A 16,810-nucleotide genomic window follows, 5' to 3' on the forward strand; every position below is an offset into this window, starting at 1 on the left:
TTTTGTTTCATCACAGATTTATATAGCGTTAGCCTTATAGACAGAGTAGTATATGTATTTTAAGGTTTGCACTTACTATATTGAAAAAGCAAAGGCCAGGCAGCATACGCACATAGTTTCCATCTTTTATAAATTCATATGGAGCTGCTTGTAATCAGGGAAGCTTAATGAATGTGGACATCAAGCATGGGAAAAATGGCTCCTTATTCTTTTGCTTTTCTTAGCTGCTATGCTGTAAATAACTGTATTTTTAATATTTAATTACTGTATATGGTGTATTTAGGTTCTTGGATGGAGAGGATAGGGTTAACATTTGATGCAGACAGTTCCTATACTATAAAGCTGGTTTTACTTTATGCTGCAGAAAAGCTTTGCAAACAGCCTGGGCAGACCTCAGTGTCTGGCCTGCCATCTTTCCTTATGTTGAATGTTCTTCACTTGCTCTACGGATTGTTGTTTGGAAAACTAAAAACATATGAAAAGGCAAATTTTTCTGCTCTGTGTCATAGTTTGGTTGGTGAAAATATTGTGTGACATAAAACCTTAGCACAATAAACTTTCTTTTAGAAACAAAATTTCAAAATTCTGTATTGCTAGTGGTTTAAATTACTCCTTTTATCTCCTGTTTTGAAGAAGTGTAAAATCTTCACTGGTTAGTTTTAAAAAGCAACCTGCCAGTATAATTTTTTCCTCCCCTTGTAAATCATAGGCTAATAAATCAGAACCCACCAGGCTTGTGACAGCTATTCCTGATTAAATCAAAACCCTGCATTAATAACACTGGATACCTGAAAAAGGTTAGGACCTATAGCACCTAACTTGAAGGAGAGAGAGACTTAAAAGGAAATCTTGACCCTGTAGTTCCCCATAGCAGTTTAAATGCAACCTTGCTCTGCATATTAAAAAGAAAATTAATAAATGTAACAGCTTTAGGAAAGTTTCCTTCTTTCTTTTCACCCCAGCTAGGGATTTGGTTGTGTGAAATTGATTACGAAGGGGTTTTTTTGGTTGGTTGGTTTGGAGGTTCATTTTTATAATTTTTTATAATTTTATGCTTTTCTTTTTTCTTCAGAAATCTTTATCCCAAATTTGCGTCCCCGTGGGCATCATCACCTTGTCGACCTCAAGACATAGGTAAGAGAGAAATAACTATTTAATTCAATATTAATATTTGCAAATTATATTCATTTACATGTCTTAATAATTAAGTTGCATCAATTCCGATTCTTTTTTAGACTTCCATGTTCCATCTGAATACTTAACTAACATTCACATTAGGGATAAGGTGAGTACGTGTGTCTGTGTGTGTGCGCGCGCGTGTGTGTGTGTGCATTTTTTCTTAATTTATTACCAGTAATATTCTAGATTTTCTTTCGGATAGGTAATGTTCAAAATCAGTCCATTTTGTGCATGTCCTCAGTTGTTCTAGAAGCAGCGTTGCGTTAACAGGCTGATTGGATGCATCAAGCACCCATTATATCTTACAAAAAGAGAATGGGCATGCGAAAGAGTAGCTAAAAAGCATAGTATGTTTTTAAGAGTTTGCACTTCACGTGAAGTTGAAGTTTTTTTGTGATATAATTCAAATGGCAAATTAAATGGAGGTATTTCTTCTTGAGATAAGCTCAGGATTGTGTTCTCATTTATCTATTGCATTCCATACCTACATGAAAAGGAATTTTTTGAGGGATATTTTCTTTCAACTGCTTGTAGGGTTCATTAAAAAATAGCATAAGAAGTTTTAGTAGTGTTACTTAATAGGGTGTCAAGGGAGCAAATACATGCAGAAGTTGGTTTTTTGGGTTTTTTCAAATAAAGTAAACAGATACAGGGAGAAAGTTCTGTCTTGCCTGTTCGTTACATCTGTATTTTTCTATTGTATCCTTTAACTTGGAAAGGTTAAGTAAAAGTGAAGGAAAATTGATTGTTTTAATAATTATTACTCATGTTATATTAGAATATAATTTTCAATGCACTTAGAATGGAAGGATGAAAGTTCTGGATGTATCCTTTTGTTAAATGGGGTAGTGTGTTTTAAAACATTTATCTATTGTGGTTTTTCATCCTCATTTTCTTCAATCTTTTGCAGCTGGCTGCAATAAAACTTGGCCGATATGGAGAAGATCTCCTGTTTTATCTCTATTACATGAATGGAGGAGATGTATTACAGCTATTAGCAGCAGTAGAGCTGTACGTTCAACTGTTTTGTCAGTCTTATATGAGTTAATCTATTGCAATAATGAAATGGCAGATGTTAAAAAAGAATACCCAAAAACCAAAAAATGGAACACCCAAACAAGTTGGACATTGAAAGCAAAAAGCTTAGTCAGTCTTGAACTGTAAATCTTTTTTTAAAATACCTCCTCCAGCCTTGGTGTCATTTTGTAGAGTTTTTTTTTACATTTGTATAGTGGAAATCAAAACCCCACCTCATGTATTTTGTATTATGAAGCACCATAGAACAAATGGCAGGTGCCAGTCATTACTTAATGTGTAACTTACCTGTCATCAACGAAATAAGAACCAGTAAACACTCATAAAAAGAGTTTGTTGTTAGAACCTACCAGATTTGAAATTTCAAATTCTTGTGTTTTAGTTTGAGGTGTAATAACTGTATGGAAGAGGTATGAAATCACAGGTTTAACCATGTCATAGAAATTCTGTTTGGGATTTGAATGCATTGTACAGTTCTGATTGAAACCTTTAAAGTTAGTTTATTAAGTCAATTTCAGATAACTAACACTAAGAATTACTTTTCCTTTGTATTACAAATGAAAGATTTAACCGGGATTGGAGATACCACAAAGAAGAACGAGTATGGATCACCAGGGCACCCGGCATGGAGCCAACAATGAAAACCAATACGTACGAGAGGGGAACATATTACTTCTTTGACTGTCTTAACTGGAGGAAAGTAGCTAAGGTATCTCTTTTCCCTTTTGCAGATATTTTTGGTCTGTCAGCCATGTACTTTTACAGAGACAAGAGTAAAACACAAAAATCTTCACACAAGTCTCAAACTTTCTAATCTCCTGTTATTTAGGTTCATTACCTTAATTTCTGGTGTCTGGGAGAAAAAAGGTGGTCTGAAACACTGGGTTACTTGTGGAAAAGGAGCTCTCTCTTATTTCTTTCTTTGTAACTTTCTTTGGGACTTACAAAGACATAAGACTTCTTTTAGGAGTTTTGTTAAATTGAAAGCCCTTCCCACAGCTCTTCCCTTCATAGAGTTGAAAAATGAAAAGCATTATTTGGCATTTTAGAAGTTGTACTTGCAAACATTTTATTATTTTGCTTTAGAAAAATAAATGGGATGCTACCACACCTCACTTAGGAATTTAAAATGGATGTAGGATGTGTGCAGGGAATGCTTTTTTGGTTTTTGGGTACCAGCTCTCCTTAACCATACTTGGGAATTTCATGCTCTGTTGTTTGAAAATGAGAGTTCTTTTAAATAGGTAACTTCTTCTAAGGAGGAGGCATATTTCCATGATGCTTGTTTTCTATACTCTAGACCAAGAGGCATTAAAAAAATCAGAAAGCTATATATATAGCTTTTTTCCCTTCCCAGCTGTCTTAATATATTTGTCCCATTTTGTCCATTAATAGTGTCAGTAATGTTCTATGTCAGACCATCTGTAGATACTGTATCACACTGTTCTTTTCTTTTAAGAACAACAGATTAAATCAGATTAACCTTGAAGCCTTGAACTCTCAGAGGTGTGATTCTAGCATGTTGTAACTATATTTTGTGGTTCCACGCGCTTAGGTACTTAATAGATTAAGAAATCTTTTCACCTGCAGCCCTACTTATGAGTTGCTTGCTGAAAAGGCATCGAATTTCTGTGGGCAAGTTGTATCTTTACCCTTGAAGAGTATGGAACATTGCATGAAATAGTTACATGTCTCTTGATGTGTCCATTTTAAAGATAATAAAGTTCAGTGTCCTCCTTTGTCTATACAGCAGTTTGCCATCTAGACATTAACTGGATACATGCTATTTTTATTTCCTCCCCCACTCCCTCCACCCAGTAATTTTGCATAGTTTGTGCAAACTCCTCTCAGGAATTAACATTCCAGCTGCCCTGAAGGATGTGGGAGGTTCTTTAGTTCAATTGCACGTGTGACTTGTTGCCTCTGCTGCCACAGAAAAACCCAAGAATCTGTAACTGACAGTTTTAATGGCAAGCCCTGCTTTTATGGTTTTTCCTAAGTGCAAGGTAATTCCAAAACTTCTAAACAAAAGCACCACTCCTCAAAAAGAGAACCCAAACAAGGAAAGTTTTTGTTTCTACTTGAATTATTCATTTGCTGCATGGTATACCTTCCTTAGGTTCCCCAAGATGCTGTTTAAAGCTATTTCATTATTGCCCAAGAACATCAGAGGGGAAGTAGTTACCTTTTCAAGGGATAGATTTCTTTTCTGGAGTCAACTGAACATGTTCCATTTATTTACAAGCCATGAGCCTCATGTAGTTTCTTATATCAATGGAATTGTGGTTTTAGCTTGTGTGGACACACAACATGTTATTTCACTAGGAGGAAGTGGTTCCCATTATCCATGGTATAAGGATAGTAACCTCTTCAGTGTCTCCTTTTTCTACCTGTAGTAAATGTTTCAAAATGTAGTAAATGGTGCTGCTAGTTGATGCTTAGCATTACTTTTTAAGACATTACTTGTCTCTCTTTTGAATCCTGAGTGCTATTCTTAAACTAGCATCAGTGCTTGAGTGATGTACATTCCATCCTCCTGGAAGGCGTTCCTGAGATACTGGAGAGATAGGAACACTACTGTTCTCTGTATGGTTTTTCACAAGATCTGCATAGATTCTCTTCTTTTTATTTGCATGCTGAAAGTAGTTCCCCCAACATTAAAAAGCAAGTGATAGCTAGTAAGGAGAGGGATAGTACTTTCTCAAGTTTTGCACTTGCAGTGGTATTGCAACAAGGAATGTGATTATTTTATTTATTCCCCCCCAATGTCCATAAGAAGCAATAATAGCTTTTCTTCTGGGCTTGTGTATTCCATAATGTTAAAAATTGAACTGGAATATTATTTTGAAATTTTTATTTAACTTTTAGCAGGCAAATTGAGCACTGATCACAGGAAGGTAGAGAATGATTTTGGGAAAAATTGAGATTTTTGTTGCATGGAAAAGGAGTTGTATACTGGAAATAATTCTGTGACATTTTCACCTTTGATAAATAAATAAGAACTTAGGTGCATGTTGTGCGATCTTAGCTTTCCATGGTAGTGTTGTTACTACTGGTGTTAATTTCTGGAGTGGACATTTCCTCTGAGGAAGACTAATACAGACTTACCCTAACAAGGACAGCAATATTTGATAACACTGTGTTGCCTTGGATGCAAAGAAAAGTATGGCCAAGTAATTTTTTTTCTAACAAATGCAGAAGTAATTAATAAATATTTCAGGAAATCAGACCTGTAAGGAGCTGGAAAAAAAAGAATTCTGATGAATTGCCATCTCTTATTATAACTGTTACATTAGTAGTGGATACTGGGAATATCAGTTCCTTAGAAGGCCACAATAATAACTGCTGCTCAACAATTTCATTAGTCCTTCTTTGAAGCAGGCATACAGGAATACTTGCTCGTAAATTACTGTCTCCTATGTGCATATTCAATTATTTTTCGAGGTGCTTTATAAATTTGGTTCTTTTTCTAGTGTATATGCTCAAATATACGGCAGCACATACTCTAAGGTGTTGTGCTTTGTGGACGTAGTGGATTTTGCATTATAAGCTTATGTATTTATTGTCCCTATTTTAAATTACAGTGCACTATGAAATACTGCTGCAGTGAAATCCAGCAGTTTACTTTAGATAACATGACTAAATCTTAAGACTTTGGTTTGTAAAAAACATAAGCCAGTTGTGATTTAGTAGATTTAGTGTTCTGGATTGGTTTTAACAAAAGTAAACAAGGCTGAATGACTTCTTCAGGAAAAATCAAATAATATATTTTTTTGTTAAACTATAGGCTCTACTTTTATATTCATAATAGAGAATAGACTGAAGAAGGAAATTCAGCAAAGTAGCTGAGTAATGAGAATTTCTAAACTATTAGGAAATTAAATCAGATTGATTCTGTTTTGACACATGGTAGTAAAAAGAAAAAAAAATATGAATGACAAACTTCAAAATCACCTTAATGCAAAGTAAAAAGCAGAAAAATTCTTATTACAGATGTTCATTACATGGTTTTTCATCCTAGGGCATGTGGAAAATATGCTGAGGTTAAAGACACTGATTATTTTTCACTGAGGTTTTGGCTATAGTTTGCTGCTGTTGAGGAGACATGAGAGAGGAAGGGAAGTAACTGACACCAAAAGTGCTTTCTGCAGTTGGCACATTAACTAAAATTCTGACTTAAGTTGTGTGAAGTAAGCTGCTAGAATTTCTCCTTCTTACTTTTCAGTAAGGAGAATTAATTTAAGTATAAGATTATAAAACCTTTTTACATTGATGTTACAGTTATAAAACATGGAATTCTTTATGGGAGAGAAAATTAAATTTTTGTTTGCTTGTCAGGGTTGCTGTCTAGATGAAATTATTCCCTATCCTGTCAAGATCAGTATTAATTGAAATAGTTTCATAATTACTAGAAAGTTAAATTTATTATTCCCGTAAAGATGTGGCATGGTATTTCAGCTCAGCCCCTAAAGTGGGTCATTATATCCATCTTTAAGTCAGTTTAAATGCTACCTTTAAGTTAAAAATTCGGAATTTTTAATCTAGCCATGGTATTTCTACCCTCTGCTCTCATGGATTTAGACAATCCAGAATATTTTGTCCTCAGGATGCTACCTATTGTGCTACCTTTTTTGTTTAGTTTTACTCTCTAACTGCTGTGAACCATCCTAAGCAATCCTCTCCTACCTTAAGTATCCTTGCCTGTTACAGTTTGTACATGTACAGTCTGATGTAACTTTGCTATCAAAGCAAGCTTGCAGGATGATATGAGAAGTGATTATCTTCTTTGCATAGAACAGTTTATTTAGTGTCACACATGCTGTAAGTTTTCACACAAGTTCCGTATTCATTATTCCTGGTTAATAAAGGATATTTAAGTTTTAATTATTACGTCCATGTGGAAAAGAAAGCAATTTAACACATTTATCGATGGATAAATGGATTTTTTTTTTTACATCTTATTTATATCTGTTTATGTTAAATAATACCACTGCTGCTGTTGACATCCTAAACCACAGTGGCAAAAGCGAAAACATAAAGCATACCTGTAATGTAAGTATTTTCTCCTGTGTAATAAATAATTCATTTTTGGTTTACAGAAATACCGGTCAATGTGTTCTTTTTTAGGTATTGTCAGATAGAACTTCAGGTGTTCATATATGCTACTGAAGATTGAATTTGAGCTTTACTGACACTGGGATGCAAATCAAGAAGGCTGTTTTAAGCCTGTTTATTTTAGCAGCCAATGACAGTTTTGAAGTATGAACTCACATACTTGCAGAGAATATTTGATAGGGAGACATTCTCCTTCTGGAGGAGGGACTTCCAGTTTGTGGAACACAAAGGATTGCTCAGCCCCCTGAGCATTTATTCCTGACACCATGTTTGCAGCTCCCACTGCCAGTAGAGGCTCACAACAAAAAAAACCCTTTTTTTAGGATACTGATGCTGTCTGTTTTCTGATACTTGCTGTATCTTATTAGTTCTATTAGGAATTTTCCATGGGTAATTTTGAAGACACTTCAGAGCTTGAGGAAGTTCAGTTAACTGATTGAAGGTGAACATAGATTGATAGTATCTGCAGGCCCTTCCATGATTATGTGCAAGATAGAAACTTTGACAGCCATGAAAGGTAGAGAAAGCTTGAGTGGTATCTTTTCTGTTATAAAATGACTGCAGAATTACTGGAGATCATGGAATCATAGAATGGTTTGGGTTGAGAGAAACATTAAGGACCAACTATTTCAACCCCCATACCATGGCCAAGAGCACCTTCCACTACACCAGGTTGCTCAAAGCCCCATCCAACCTGGTCTTAGATACTTCCAGGGTGGGGTAGCCACAACTTCTCTGGGTATTCTGTTCCAGTGTCTTGCCACTCTCATAGTAAAGAATTTATTTCTAATACCCGATCTATTTGCTGCTCTTCTTCAGCTTAAGGCCGCCCCCCCTCTTGTCCTATCACTACATGCCCTTGCAAGAAGTCCCTTTCCATGCTTCCTGTAGGCCCCCTGAGATCCACCCAACCTAATCCAGCCTTTGACTCCAAAGTACATGTATGGACTTGTACCCCTTGATCTTGCTTCTTACCCAAGTCAGAAGTCTTCAGTCTTCAGTCTCAGCACGTGTGTATCTGCACGAAAGGAGAACATACACCAACTGGCATGCCGGTTTTTTCAGGGATGCCAGAAGCAATTCACTTGAGTATATATGATCTAAAAAAGTTCAAACAAACACACCACCTAAATAAACAAATAGACTACCCCCAAAAACCAAACAACCAAAAAAAAAACCCAAAACCCAAACCTAAAATAATCTTTGGTTGGAGTAGAGAGCTGGGAACTAGAAATGAAGCAGGTGTGCAGCTTTTCAGTGCAGGTGGCTGTAACTTCACATAGGTTTTGCTAGGCTTTTCCAGTTTTAGGGACAATATTCTCAGGGTAGTACAGAATGCTTCACATTTTCTACTACTTTGTTTCCTTACCATGCTGAATGCTCTTTCTATGCTAAATGGACTTTGTTTTGCCTTGAAAGAAGAGAGGTCTCAGAGCTGGATTTCCTAGATTTTATTTCTGCTCTTGCATTAATTGAGTACAGATTTGCATGTACTGAAGTATACTGTTTAATCACTTTAGAGAGTGTTCTAAAATAATCTCTTCATTACTTGTGTGTTTTCGTCTGTGTGCGAAAATAGTGAGCTAAGTTTGCTTTGCAGATACAGATGATGTTCTGCTGAGGTTCACCAAGTTAGATAAAATAAATTACTGTGCATGTCTAAAGTTGTTGTTGAATTACCAAGAAGTACCCCTAAAGAACAGTTCTGAAACTTCTGCTTACCTGTTTCTTGAAGGAAGATAAAATAGGGATGAGACATAGTTAAACTGCTGAAATGGTCTGAAAAATACAAGATTTCAGGTTTGGTGTGCCTGGGGCTTAAATACGAGTATGAAATGTGGAGGAATATTTTGATAAACTTTGGCATAAGTGGGTCTCAGTAGTAGTACCTGGACATTTTCACAGCATCATTTAGGTTAGAAAAGACCTCTAAAATCAAATCTGGCCTTTTACTGACCACCACCATGTCGAACAGACCTTAGCACTAAGTCCAGTTGTTTCTTGAACACCTCCCTGATGTCCAACCTGAACCTCCCCTGGTGCATCAAGAAGCTGTTTCGTCTGGCAGTGTGACACAAAAATATTCCCAAACTTCGGTTCATCCAGAATAAACCTCTGTACTCCTGACATACTGAAAGACAGCTTTTGTTTATAATTCAGCTCATGCTGTGATTGTGTATTTGTGGTTTTTGTATGTGCATATATAAAATTGTTTGAGATAACAAGGGTTCTGAGGGTCATGTTGCATTCAAAAGTGTAGGAGAGCCTATGTGTTGCAGGTGTAATGTCTTAGGATTGATGTAATTTGCTACTTTTTTCTCCTTAAAATATGAAATTTAAAATAGCAAAATCATTACCTTAGGGTAAGTTTTACCTTAGGATAAGTTAGTACTTTATCTCCTCTGTATTTGTGCTTTTCAAGTATGGCTGGTAGACCAGGTCTTGACATGTAAATGATACATTGTTTTATTTGGGTTTGTCTTTTTTTTTCTTTTTTTTTTTTTTTTTAACTGTAGGAGTTCCACCTGGAATATGACAAATTAGAAGAAAGGCCTCATCTGCCATCAACCTTCAACTACAACCCTGCTCAGCAAGCCTTCTAAAGACTTCCCTTTTCTTGGGGTATGGCTGTCTCAGCACAATACTCAACATAACTGCAGAACTGATGTGGCTCAGGCATCCTGGTTTTAATTCCTTGAGGATCTGGCAATTGGCTCATGCGAAGGGTCACCATTTGAGGTCCTGCCTTACTAATTATGTGCTGCCCAACAACTAAATTTGTAATTGTTTTTCTTTAGTTTGAGCAGGGTCTGAATTTCTGTTTTTGTTTTCTTTTTTGCCAGCAGACAAGCTTGGGTCTGTAAAGACAAGCGAGTACACTGACAAAAGTTTACCACTTAGTTTTCCAAAATGTAAAAACAAAAAAAAAGAAAAAAGACAAAAAATTAGACAACAAAATTTGCATTGTTCATTGTAGCACTATTGGTAATAAAAAATGTTTGTGCATTTTTATGTGAAGATCCTTCTCGTATTTCATTTGGAAAGATGAGCAAGGTTTGCTTCCTTCATTTTACTTCCCCTTCTGTTTTTGAAAGGCAGTTTTCGCCAAGCTTAATGCAAGAATATCTGACTGTTTAGAAGAAAGATATTGCCACAGTCTCTGGTTAGTTTCCAGAGTTGTGTATTACTGAGCTTCATCTTTCCAGAATGAGCAAAACACTGTCCAGTCTTTGTTACGATTTTGTAATAAATGTGTACATTTTTTTTAAATTTTTGGACATCACATGAATAAAGGTATGTATGTACGAATGTGTATATATTATATATATGACATCTATTTTGGAAAATGTTTGCCCTGCTGTACCTCATTTTTAGGAGGTGTGCATGGATGCAATATATGAAAACGGGACATTCTGGAACTGCTGGTCAGGGGACTACTTTGTCGCCCTGTGCACTAAAGGGCCAGATTTTCAGCAGCCAAGGACATCCATACCCAAGTGAATGTGATGGGACTTAAAGAAGTGAACTGAGACAATTCACTCTGGCTGTTTGAACAGCAGCGTTTCATAGGAAGAGAAAAAAAAAAAAAGATCAATCTTGTATTTTCTGACCACATAAAGGCTTCTTCTCTTTGTAATAAAGTAGAAAAGCTCTCCTCACTGCAGTGTTGACTTTGATTTGAGATTGTGAAATTATTTCTTCATCAATGAAAAATGGAAAAAAAATTCAAGTATTAAAACTATCGAGCTGTACAGTGGTTAAGACACTTGAAGAGTCTTTTTGCTGCTGACAAGTAAATTTATGAAAATTTCATATTCTTTTCCACAGTAAAGTTTCCAGGGCCAAAAACTTTGGGTAACCTTGGTTTCAGATCCCCTCTCTATAATAGCAAATAGTTTTTAGAAATATGGGTGGGTACCATTGCAAATGATAGAAAGATACTTCAAGAATTCATCACTTGGGAGAAGCTTGGGTTAGAACTGATTACAGCTTAGTTCCATGTTGGTGTTTTCCCACTTAAAACAGAAATACATTTCATTTGGTGATCGCTCTTACTTGAACTTCCAGGTGCAAATTAATATGAATATAGACTGGTTCTGAAAACTGTAATGGTTCTGAGTGGAAAAAGAAAAACCTGAACTGCTGGGATGGTTTTCTGTTACTAGATATGATTGCCACTTCTCACTGAGTTGCCTCTGGTGATGAGATCATTGAAAAATACCTGAAATTACCAAAGCAAGTAAAGACATGTTAGTGAATCCTGGGATTTTGTTCTTCCATTTTGCCCCATTTTTTCTGTGTAGTGCAAGAGCAGCTTGTTTGCATGTATTGAATTATGCTTGGAAATTGAACCATTAGTGGCCTTGCTGTGGTTCTGTGTCAGGTGTATGGCGAATTTTAAATTCTGAACTTTTTTTAATATCTATTTTAAGATGGTCAACATAAAAATATAAGTCTGTTGATTATAGTTTTTTTTCTATTATTAAAGCAAAGTTTTCCCAGCCTGAAAGAAGAGCATGGTTATAATCCATATAACTAACACAGCTGAAAAAGGTTGTGGCTTTTTCTCAAACCAAAGCAGATGCAAACATATATTTGATTATCCAAACATAAATTTATAAATTCTAAGAATGATAATTTTGCAAAAGCATATTGTTCCCTTCACAATTAATGTTACATTTTTTTACTGTCAGAGGTTCACTGTGACCTTGGGATTTGGGTTTTTTTTTTTTTTGGTAAGGATTCCTGAAGTGGTATTTCCCTCTTCAAATCAAATGTTACTATTTCTCATGTTCATGGAAATTAACAACATATGGTAAAGAAAGCAAGATCAATTACATTAAAATACCAAATACCTATGACACTTTAAAAACAGTTAAGCTGAAATTTGGAACCGAAGTTCTCCCAAAAAATACTTGATGATACAGTTGTATTCAACTGCCCAGTCTTTCAAAGATGGGAAATGCCTGATTTTGGGAAACCTCACCTGTGAGCACGGAACTGGTGCTTTGCTCCTTCCAGGTGGAAGAACAGTCTGGCCCTCTTATAAATAAGCATATATGGAGGCTTTAAAATCTGGTGACTTAATTTCATATTACACTCTGGGTTGAAGCAAGAGAAACAGATATAAACAGAAAACAAGGTGTAAGATTGAAACCACTTCTTGACTGACTGATGCAATATTAATTTTAAAAATTGAAAAAAAAAATTCCTTTTTTACTGAAAGGAAAAAAACCTCAGCCCGCACACATGTGGCAAATGGGTGACTGAATCGCCCTGTAGATTTTCAGACCGACAATTAAGGTCTGAGGCTAATTTATTATGTTTTCACATCCAACTAACACTATAAATAGGGAAATACTAGAATGTTGTTTTTAAAATACCTTTATTTGAGGTAGGTGTTTTCCCCCACAACTAATTTTGTACAACAGTGTGCAAGGTAAGTTCTGAGTAAAAAACCTAGTGTTCTTGGAAAGAAGTAGAAGTATTCCTATTCTTGGCCTGTCCAACATGATCTCATAGTCCTTTTTGCTTTATGAAATAGTTAGCTCCACTTTCTCTGCAAATCCACTACCTTCAATTTCACTGTTAAGTTTCACTGATTTGATTACACCTGGTATTGCAGAAAACACCTTGTATTTTAACAACTGTTACTCAAACCACCCTGCTTGTGGAAAAATCAAGGGTACCAGAGGGTCATGAAGGAAAGGGTTAAGGATGCTCCACTGGGATGTTTAAAAATGAACAAAAAAACCCACCTCACCCAGCACTCAATCTCCTCCACCTTAGTGCCTGGTGCAACAAATACGTAAACACATGAGAACCTTCATGGGCTTAATTAATCTGATTGAAGACCCAAGTAATCCAGGGAAGCCTGCAAATACTCACATGGGTAAAAGTATTTTTCAGGTGACTGTGACGTTCAGTGAAGTGTCGGCTGCACCTGTGTCAGGATTCACAAGTGACCACACCACTCCCTCATGGCTGTGACATTTCTACACTACAAAGATGTATGATCATATCACTTGGCTGCGTGTCTGAAATCCTCTCTGTCCCTAAGCCAGTACTTCTTGGACTTGTCTGTTTCCATTTTACGGTTTCCATGAAGAAAGGGAGAATGTACCCAAATAAGAACTTGTGTAGTCAGATGCAAGATTTTTGCAGAGTCTTGAGGCACTGTTTCTGGTGACCATGAAGAAACCAGAAGCATTCTTTGGCATGACCTAGGCAGTGCTAGGAAACAGAAGTCTGTGGGGCCATCAGCTTGGTGCTGAGTGGCTCTTAGGTGGCCATGGCTATGGAAGAAGGCTGTCCATCTTTTAAATAATACTGTTTAAGGTTACTAGTCACCTAAAAGAAACTTCCCCCTTCCCCCCAAATTTCTGGTAACTTCCAATTGAAAATACTCCCATGGCTGACCATTCAGTGAAACAAAAAGGAAAAATTGCTACTTGTCACATTTAAGAAAAACTTGAAAATGCACAGCTGCCATTCTAAGCATGGGATAGCTAGATAGTGCTCTTGGTTTAAGGTCCTAAATACAACAATTGTTATTAAAGCCAAATTTCAGAGTGTGCTTAAGTTTCAAGTACCTTTTCATTGTGTCCCTCGAAATTTGCCACTGCCCAAAATTAATGCTAGCAGAAGTTGAATTCTGGTAGTGCAGATTGGACTAAATTAGTCTGGATTGACAACTAATGCTTTTATTTTCATCTACAGTATGTGAATAAAGTTTTTGTTTCTCTGTAATAAGCATGCATGGTCTCCATAAATCTGAAAGCTTCCAGTACGTTAAAAAGACCTGAGGAAATGCAGCTGGATAACTTACTTTGAAATTTTGGCTTTAATCATTTCAGTAGCTTTACCATTTAAAACCACTTTACTGTTAGAGGTAAACTTTATTTTTTTGAAACTGATGTTGAAGCACGTTGGAAATAGTTTCGACTGTTACTGATTCAGCTTACTTCTGGATTAGCGGTGCTAACCAAGTTTGAGTATTATTTTTCTAGGTTTCAGTTTCTCATCTTTGAGTTTGCCTTTCAGATTGTCTTCTTGATATTAATGTTATGTGGGTATATGTCAAGCTTTTACTGCTGAAACGACCAAAACAATTTTCTGTAAAATCACCTTTTTGAACTCCCTCTGGTTTAGCAAACAATCCAGTGAAATAGCCAGATTTCATGGTTGGACCATCCTGCATCTGCTGTAAACAGTCCTGATGAGGAGCGAAAGGAAGGCAGGTGTCCCAAAGCTGCTGTGGTGCAGGCTTTGATGAACCTCCTTGGAAACCCTTGGGAGTTCTCTAAGCTCTTAACTAAATGGTTGGTTTGGTTGTTCCAGAGGTCTCCCTTCCCTTGAAAAGCCAGTTTACTTTCTGGTGGACATCACAGTATTGTTTTTTAAGAGGCATTCTGTTGTTTATATAGACACTTGATTCTTGAAAAGGCAGTCCATTACTGGCACTTCCCTGGGAGAGATGCAGTCGGCATCCCAAGGACCAGCACTAGGCTTGTGCAAGGAAACAGAGCTGTGAGCCCAGCCCTGATGAGCAGCCTGGGTGGGTGTGGTGGCAGAGCCGCACTGTGGCTGCCCTGCTCCAGGTGCCTGTCCAAGGCAGAGGTGTTCTCAGCACTGGCCATACCAGATGGGTCAGCTGCGGTTGGCCACAGGTAAGGCTGTCCCTTGTCTGTGGGGCAAGGAAAAGAGCAGGCAGCAACCTGTTCTGCTGCTGTTGCGATTTTCATAGAGACATTGAACTTTGCATGCCAGCTTTCTCAGCCCTGGTGGCTCCTGGTACAGCCTGTGGTCTTGGAGCCAGCATCCCCACTCCTGCCCTCAGCAGGTGACAGCAGAGCTGAATCTTCACAGCAGGCCCCCTTTACTCTGCTACAATGTTCAGGCATCGATGATCATTTTTCACTTCCAATTGATCCAAATAGACTTTGAGTCTTCACTGAGTCATTTGTGCAGAAGTTCAAAATCTATGAGATCACCTGGTGAATGCCAAGGACCATTCCCGGTTAAAATACAGCTTCAGCATCTCCCCAGCTGTGAATGATGTAGGGATTGGATGCACACAGGAGGACTAACTCAAGGTTGCTCTGTCACCCAGTGGCTGTTGCCGTAATTTCCATCTGACAGCACTTCATGTACAAGGGATTGCAGGGAGTTGAACCAAGTATGGAAGGTCAGCTGTTCAGGAGGTAAGACAGAAAGAAGCTACAGCCCATTTACACTGAGAAAGAGCTGGAGCTTCCCTTTCAGATGGTCAATCAACCTGATTATAATTTTATTTTTTGTATTATGAAAACTCTATGAAACAAGCCTCCACCATCAGAAACTGCTGTCACCACAAGTGCTGGCAGCAAAACCTGATGATGGAAATGGATGAACAGAGCCAAGGACGAAGCAAGATGAGTTCAGCTTCTAGTGTAAACACCCATGACAGGTTTAAATAAAAAACCCATAATCCTGATCTCAGAGCTGGTATACGTTTTCAGAAACCCTTTGATAATCAGGGCAGGCTGCTGCAAAGCAACTGGCCTGAGGGAAGTGTGGTAGTGCACTTGTGCAAGCAAGGACAGTATTTTACATCCATCTATATTCATGGCACAGCAAGGACTCCTAATAGCCTTCCTGCCAAACCTTGCTCAATAGTCCATTTGGAGAGCCTATGGATCAGTTTCATTTGTAAGAGTTTGACATTGCACTCTGCAGAGGGAAAGTGAAGAGGAAAGTGCTATTTCCCAAACTTTTTCTGTGTTTCTGTACCTTCTTGTCTGCTGTGTCATCAAGTTCAGCTCTGAGGGTCGCATTTTGTTCTACCTAATTGCCTGTGATAAAGATGACAGAATACAAATCTGAGTGTTGCTTATGGTACTTTGGCACCCAAGAGCTTGTTGTGTTGCCACAGTGGGATTTGCTGGGTAATAACCAAACTTTATTTGCCAAATAAATATATTTTTGTGGATCAGCTGCTTTTCTTGTAAACCTGCTTGGAAGAGAGCACTTCTTAGGGTGAACCTTTAAAGGTCAATACTTTCCTGTTCAAAGCAACTCCTGTGTGTGATAGCTGTCATCTTGCTTATCTGTTACCTCTGTCCCTGCTGTGCAGATGCTGGTTTTGGGGCTGGCCAGAACACTTTACCCTGCACCCCCAAAAAGTTAACAATTCCCATTATGTCCCTTCTCAATTAATAAGGTGAAAATAGAAGCTACCTTCTCACTTATAGATACATAATTTCTTTAATTACAGATCCGTTTCCTCCTCTATACATAGAGATTTTGCAGACTGATGCCTGGGGGTACTAAACAGGACTTCAGGCAAGATCTCCAGCACTTAACCAAGCCAGTATTGAGATGTTGCCTTAGAGAGGGGTCACAATGCACCCAAAGGACCCCACCCACCCACCCTCTTCCAGATATTGTACATTGCATGATGGTACCCAGTGTTAATCCGGACTAGCCCTCCGCACAGCAA

At 37.5% G+C, this 16,810-nt stretch overlaps 1 protein-coding gene across 2 annotated transcripts in view; it reads left to right on the forward strand.

Annotated features, from left to right (window-relative positions):
* Positions 1-10,988, forward strand: part of CNOT2 (CCR4-NOT transcription complex subunit 2) — an 85,634-nt gene extending 74,646 nt beyond the window's left edge. For both annotated transcript variants that reach the window (XM_066183240.1, XM_066183241.1), the window contains 5 exons: positions 1,073-1,134; positions 1,236-1,285; positions 2,090-2,190; positions 2,779-2,923; positions 9,846-10,988. In XM_066183240.1, coding sequence (XP_066039337.1) covers positions 1,073-1,134; positions 1,236-1,285; positions 2,090-2,190; positions 2,779-2,923; positions 9,846-9,932 — 445 coding nt within the window. In that variant the 3' untranslated portion in view covers positions 9,933-10,988. The remainder of the gene's footprint in view (positions 1-1,072; positions 1,135-1,235; positions 1,286-2,089; positions 2,191-2,778; positions 2,924-9,845) is intronic.
* Positions 10,989-16,810: the final 5,822 nt, after the last annotated feature.

The sequence above is a fragment of the Chamaea fasciata genome, unplaced genomic scaffold (genome assembly GCF_029207755.1).
Source record: "Chamaea fasciata isolate MVZ Bird 193981 ecotype frontalis unplaced genomic scaffold, bChaFas1.0.hap1 SCAF_5, whole genome shotgun sequence".
In the NCBI taxonomy this organism is placed as follows: domain Eukaryota; kingdom Metazoa; phylum Chordata; class Aves; order Passeriformes; family Sylviidae; genus Chamaea; species Chamaea fasciata.